General features: G+C 27.5%; 1 protein-coding gene across 1 annotated transcript in view; it reads right to left on the reverse strand.

The window, feature by feature from the left end:
* Window positions 1-6,498, reverse strand: part of LOC107444090 (PDZ domain-containing protein 7) — an 89,099-nt gene extending 82,601 nt beyond the window's left edge. Inside the window, exon 1 of the mRNA XM_016058171.3 lies at window positions 6,184-6,498. Coding sequence (XP_015913657.1) covers window positions 6,184-6,203 — 20 coding nt within the window. The 5' untranslated portion in view covers window positions 6,204-6,498. The remainder of the gene's footprint in view (window positions 1-6,183) is intronic.
* Between the last annotated feature and the right edge of the window lie 814 nt (window positions 6,499-7,312).

Genomic DNA, 7,312 nt, shown 5'->3' on the forward strand with positions numbered 1-7,312 from the left:
TGCCTATTTTTCCATATGTTACAAACTGCAGATTTGGATAGTTTATATTCCCTGCAAATATCAGCTTGATTGCATCCATTTTCAATTTTTCTGATTATGCCCATTTTATCATCAATGGAGAACGCTTTACGTTTACTGTTCGCCATAGTTAAATTTGAGACACTTGTTTGCATGATTTTTTAAACTGAACTGAGAGCAAAAAGAAGTTGAAATGAGGGCCTTATCAACACATATTAGTGTCCAACCCTTTGACCAATAATGAATAATTGCTCATTCCCTCTGACAGAAAATGCATATTGATCCAACCTGGGTTGGAAACATCTGCTTTGTTTGTTTAGGGATGGGAAAGTGAGATAAAAGAAGCAAACAAGAAAAAATGCACATTCCCCACTATAAATGGTTTTGAAAATCGGTATATGTATTTTTTTTTTTAAGTAGAAATTTCAAAATTATTACAAAAAAAATTAGTTGAAGACAGAAAAAAGTTCATTATATGCAATTTCTTCACTATATCCACAAAAAATAACATTATCCATTTATAGCAAGGCACGGGACCGAACATTTCGTTCACTATATCCGGGTGTTCACTATAGCGGGGTTTGACTGTATATATATATATACAACAAAATAAATAAATACAAGAAAACACGAAAAAAATTAAGAAAAACAATAAGTTTCATTTATTGCGCATAAGCTGCAAGTAAACAGAACTCATTAGATAAGTTTAAAATGAAGATAAAACAGAGAAAAATTACAGACATATGAAGAAAAAAAAAGGGGGGGAAGAAAAATAATAATAAAAAAAAATAACAACCAACTGGGGGAAAAAAGAAAAAAAAATGATAATTTTTTTTAAAAATCCGGAAAATAAAAGATCTAATTTTTTCACCAGCCCACACGATAATATCCGCGAAAAAATAGTGCTTTCTGATATTGTATCAATATAGCCAAAGCAAAATATATAAAAATATATTAATATATTAATATATTTTGCTTTGGCTATATTGGCACAATATCAGAAAGCACTCTTTTTTGCGATATAATCGTGTGGGCTGATAAAAAGATTATACCTTTTTTTTACGGATTTTAAAAAAAATTTATCCTTTTTTTTCCAGTTGTTTGTTATTTCTTTTTATTATTATTTTTCGTCCCCCCCCCCTTTTTTTCATATGTCTGTAACTTTCCTTTGTTTTATCTTCATTTTAAACTCTTATTTATATATATATATATAATTACATTTTTAAGCTATTTTTATATATTTGAATTTTTGTGCTCAAATAGATATTTAAATGATATTAAAATAATATTAAAATCAACAATGAAAGGAAATGTACAGTGCACCAAAAAAAAAAAACGAGCCACCCAGAATAACTTTTGATCTAATGATCGGATATTCATGTTCTAAGACCTAATCTTAATGGATTGAGAGGGTGACTTTAAATATGCCAATTAATTAGTGCAGACGATATTTTAAGTTACGAAATCAGACACAAAAATGTACTTTCTCAGAATAAACATACCATTTTTATGATGGACTCGGAATTTTTAACTTCAAAATATAGAGGGTAGCCGCAATCTAGAGAATATGGTCACAATAGTTTGCTCACAGGAGAGCGGTCCAACGTTTGGATCCCTTAATCTTAATTTTACTTTTAGTGTTCAATCTTCAAATTTCGTCAAATCTCTAAAACGAATTAAAACATTTTTGCACATAAAGTTCGCTTATCCAAAGATAGTTCCATGCAAAAACTAACTATTAGTAAATATTAATTATTTTATATAATAATAATAGGAAAAATTTAAGGTATTCAATTTATTACATCATTTTAGCACGCGTCATTTTAAATGGCAAAATGCAAACTTTGAGAGCAATCGGTTGAATAAAATCAAATTTTAAATGCACTTTTTTTTAAATTCGATTTCTCAAAACTTCTTTTCAAAAAATCGATTCGGTCGAATAAATGATATGTTTATTCAAAGAAAGAACGTTTTTGTGTCGGATTTCGTATTATAAAATATCGTCTGAAATAATTAATTAGCATATTTCAGGTCAACCCCTCTAACCATCAAGATTGAGACCTAGAACAAATGTGAGGATCTGATCATTAGATGAAGAGTTATTCAGGGTGGGCAGTTATATTTATTTTTTTTCTTTGGCGCACTGTACGTTGAATAAAGAATCTTCAAAAATGGTAAAAAAGTTTAAAACTGATGAAAGTTAAAAAATAATTAATAAACTATGTACAATTTATAAGAATCATTTGAACAAGTGTATCATTTTGTTCGTTTTCAAGGAAAAATAGTTTTACGGCAGTAAGTAATTTTAATTATTTAGCAATTATATGATACATAAAATTGAAATTGTAATATTTTATTATTTCCTCAAGTATTTTCCAGAATTTTCAAGGATTTAGTTGGGCATGAAAAATGAAATAACAAACGAATACGAATAAAAAAGTTTCTGAATGGAGAATAAAAGCAAAACGTAATAATAAATGAAACCATGAATTAAAGCGCTCAATTAGTAAAAAATCCCATGAGAATCGAACAACTATATCCTGGCTAAAAATAGGTTGGAATCAAATATTTTATTTATGACCTTAAGTTCTTTTATTGCATATTCAAACTATAATTAAAGGTATTAGTTTGGGTACATCAGTTATTAAAGGTTAAATATAGTTTACTATTTCATTATTATTAATAAATTAAATGCATCATTAATATAATGCATATATAATAACAAGAATTTAATCAAAATAATTAGTAACCTTATAAAAAATTTGTAAGATAAATGAAGGATTCAAAGTCAATAAAAACATACATTGTGGACAGTACCCGGTGAGTGCAAAATTTCCCCCACTCTAGTTTTATGTGTTGTGGTATTAAATCAAGAAAGTTTTATTCAATCATTAAAGATGAATTTTTTTATCTCTTAATTGTAATCAATTTTTTAGTAATTTTACTTTAGATTTATTTGATATGATTTTATTCTCGTATCAGTATTAATCAGTGAAATCCATTGGGTGAAATCTTTAGTTTCTTTTTTCTCTTACCACCATCATGATGAAATGGTGATATTACTCATTTTTTCTTGTATTTTGTATTTTATTTTATTTTATTTTTCCATTTTATGGCGCTAAACACAGATATTAATCACAATGATCCGTATAAAAAGTGCGTGGTTTCAAGAGCTGTAGAAATCGTCATTCGAAAAATGATTACGCATACCTAATATTGTTTGAGATTCTTATAAAGGTATATTCAAAATAATTATCAATCGATTGTGTAAATAATCCATTCAAAAAGTGAGATGAAATTGAATTCATATAAATTAAACTGATTTTCTTTTTTATTTTTCTATAACTCTGATATAAATCAGCTTTAAACTGTGTTTGAAATGCATTACTTGAATAATATACACAGGGCCGGATTAACCTATAGGCACACTAGGCACGTGCTAAGGGTGTACGAAATTCAGGGGCCTACGAAAAACTTGGAAGAAAAAAAATTGTTGACAAAAATAATTTAGCTTTAAAAACAACAGGTTTATTTTGCACAAAATTATGAAGATACAAATAAATATATAATATTTTTCGGTAATAAATTATTTTGCAGAATCTTATGATCTAATATATTACTTTTTTGCGATTTTTGGATTCAACGAAATCTTGTATTATGCTGTCGAATTGCAGATAAAGTTCGATAAACAAATTTGTAAATTAAAATCCATATTAATAAAAATGTAAATAAAAATATGCAAGAAAATTTTAGCATATATTTTGAAAAGAGGGGAGGAGTGGGGGAAGGAGGAGAGGGCCTACGAAAGGTATAATCCGGCTCTGAATATGCAGTGTTAGGTCAAGTTTAGTCCATCTAAAAGCCAATGCTATCTACTCTTATTTTAATAATAGCGCTAAACGTCAATATGGAGGAAAGTCACAGTTTTGTGAAAATGAAAAGTGCTTGTGGTCTAATTTTTTTAAAATTTAAAAACTTGCTCTTATACTGCATTACCTGGGCTCATAAAAATTTGCAAACACTGAGAAAAAGGCAGTGATTTTGATGATTTTCATCTAGTTGGAAAAATGTCGCATAGTTGGCGATTCTTAAAAAAGTTTAATAACTTTTAAAATATTTAAGTTATTTCTCTGTTCTAAAGTTCAGCTAATTCGTCACGGCAAGAATGTATGTAAGATTTAAAATCATCGCATTGCGTTAAGTGTAACTAGGCTTTTTTTTTGTGTACAAACTTTACACCAATATTAGCTATCCAATTTTTCTTTTGATATGAAAGAAAGAGAATAGTAAATTTACAATCATGATTTTTAATAGTTTAAAACTGAAACAAAAAATAATTTAATGTTGCATGAAGACAAAATTAAAAAATTAGTTACGGAGTCACAGTATCCTCGCAACATTTTTTTTAAATAAATGTACAATCATTCATTTTGTAGATGCTTTACATGCTCATTTAACTTATAATCAATAATTTAACTTCAAAAAAATAATTAAACAGTTTAATTTTTTTTAATTTTAACAAAAATTGAAAAAATTCAAAATTTTTAAATCCTAAAAGCTTTATTATTTTAACATATTTTCAAAAACTTTTTTTTTCTTAGTGCTTCCAATATTCATCTTAACAATTTTGTGCATTCATTTGTTGATGTATGAATTTGAACATTTTTTATAGATTATTATGCAAAAAGGTTGAAAAAAAGGTTAAAAATTCCTCTCAGGTATATATAATATGCTGTAAAAGTTGTAATACCACATAAAATGCTTATTCCATGCACAGTTAAAATAAGTGTATTATACTTAAGATAAAAAAGTTTACTTCAAAGCTTTATCTTAAATTGAAAAAATTCCTTAGGGATTTAATTCAGATTAAAACACAAAATTATCATCTATGAGCAAAAGCACTTTAAAGTCTGTCTGCTGATCAAGTTTCTGTTTTAGGGCAATCTAAAATCATTCATAACTTTTTAAAAATGTAGATAGAGAGATGATTTTTTCTCAGTGCGTTTGAAATAGTTTGAAGTTTTATTATAAGCAATAAAAAATATCGACATTTTGCTCATATTTTGGGTACTGTGACCCCTTAAGAGTTACACCAGGTACTATATTTCTGGTTAGCCTTTTCCTTTTATCAACGAATCATTTTTTTTTTTTTTCAAATTTAAAATTATTCCCAGAACGCAACTTAAAAAAATTCCTATATTTGTCATAACCAATTCTTTCAATATTTCAGTAGAATGAACCTAAATAAGCAAAGAAAATCACCATTGCCTGGACTTATAATAATGTTTTTTTCATATTATCAAAATTGGTAAGTTCTATACAAAAAATAAATTTCCTTATAAATAATTGTACATTCAAAGGACTATTTCTAACCAGCTTTTGCTCTTTTATCTATCAAAAAAAAATCTCTTTTTTATATTAAATTTAAAATTGTTGCTAGCAAGCCACTTAATCAAATCATTATGTTTGCTGTAACTATTTTTTTCATTATTTCAGCAAATATTTATTAATTATAATACAATACAATAATTATTATTTTTATCATTTCAATAGAGCGAGCCTAAATAAAAACAAGTTTTTTTACAATCAAAATTAGCAAGTTCTATTTAAAGAATGAGCTTCATTAGAAATTATGAAACATTCTAGGCATTATGCCTTTTTATGATATATATATATATATATATATAAAAAATTTTAAAAAAAACATTTTTCATAAATTTTTAATTATTGCCAGCACGCAACTTATCAAGTCTTTATAATTCATTTCATAAATTTTCTCATTATTTCAGTAGAATTTTGATTTAATCATTATTTTCATTACTTAAAATTACTGTGAGCAGGCAACTTATATGTGATATAACTATTTTCTTACTGAATGAGTTTGCTATAACTATTAATTTTCATCATTTTAGTAGAATTTTGTTATAACTATTATTTTCATCATTTCAGCAGAATTTTGTTATAACTATTATTCAGTAGAATGAACTTACATAAAACAACGGAAATCATCAAAGCTTTATCTTAACTCAATGTTTTTTTTTACAATCAAAATTAACATGTTCTATAAAAAGAATGAGCGTCGTTATAAATAACAACTAAACTCAACCATTCCCTTCCTCTCCCTCGAAAAGAAACTTCCTGTTCATTCACAAAAGTTGCACTTACCTCTCATCTTTTGGCTTCATTTTTTATCACAATTTTGTTTTCTTCCACAAAATCACACTTCACATGAATTCCTTGAACTGGTAATCAAATTTTGTCACCAAAAAGATCTTTTAGTAAGATATAGAATTCGAGAAAGAGAAATCCGTTGTTAATTTTGTTCCACAAAAAAAAAAATAGTTTCACTTTGTTATTTAGAAAACAGGAATGGGAGAAAGAGCGGATGTAATGGCATTAACCCAAGCAGACCGACAGAATGAACCACCTGTTCTAAAACCAAACACACCTTACCGTAACGTTCGGCCTCCAACGGCAGATGTACCTGGCGCATGCGCAGAAGTTTCGAAAACAAGAATTAAAACTCCATGCACGTTTTCAGTTTCGAGTAAAGGGGGAGTTAGAAGCTAGTTTTTTTCCCGTCATGATTTCCGCAACGGGAAACCACCTAATTTATTCATCATGGAATGGAAATTCAAACACCAGCTCGAAATTATTTTCAAATTCATAATTATGCTTCTGGGAGAAAAGATTAAAAGTTGGTATGTTAATGGGTTGATTAGATTTTTTTTTTAATCTAAGTTCCAAGTCCCTTTACACATTCTGTTTTAATAAATATTACACAATACCACCGAATTTGAAATTATTTTCACATTCATAATTATGCATCACAGTTAGGGATTAAGCTGTGGAATAAAATAAACCAGGGTTATTCAACCTTTTGCACTTTGGTTAACCCTTTGAACTTAACATTTTCTTGATGGAACCTCTTAATCAAAGAGCAGGAAAAAAAAGGATATCAAAACGCTATTCTACTCAAATTTATGAAATTATTATTGGATCTTTATTTTATCGCAACACAAACATCTTAATAAGAAAATAAATCGCAAGGTAGCTAATGGGGTTTATTTGGTTTTCTAAAGCAGTGGTTCCCAAATGTTGTTCCGCGGAACCCAATGGAAAGGGTTAAAAGGGTTCCGAAAGTTAAGAACTTTTTAAACATATAAGTATAGTGACATATAAATATATTTAGATCCATTTAATAAATCATTATTAACTTAACATTTCTGATGTCTTTACGAAATTTTTTAAAGTAAATTGCCAATGGAAAGGAAGTGGCAAATATTTTTGAAAC

Source organism: Parasteatoda tepidariorum, chromosome 6, assembly GCF_043381705.1.
Source record: "Parasteatoda tepidariorum isolate YZ-2023 chromosome 6, CAS_Ptep_4.0, whole genome shotgun sequence".
NCBI lineage: Eukaryota > Metazoa > Arthropoda > Arachnida > Araneae > Theridiidae > Parasteatoda > Parasteatoda tepidariorum.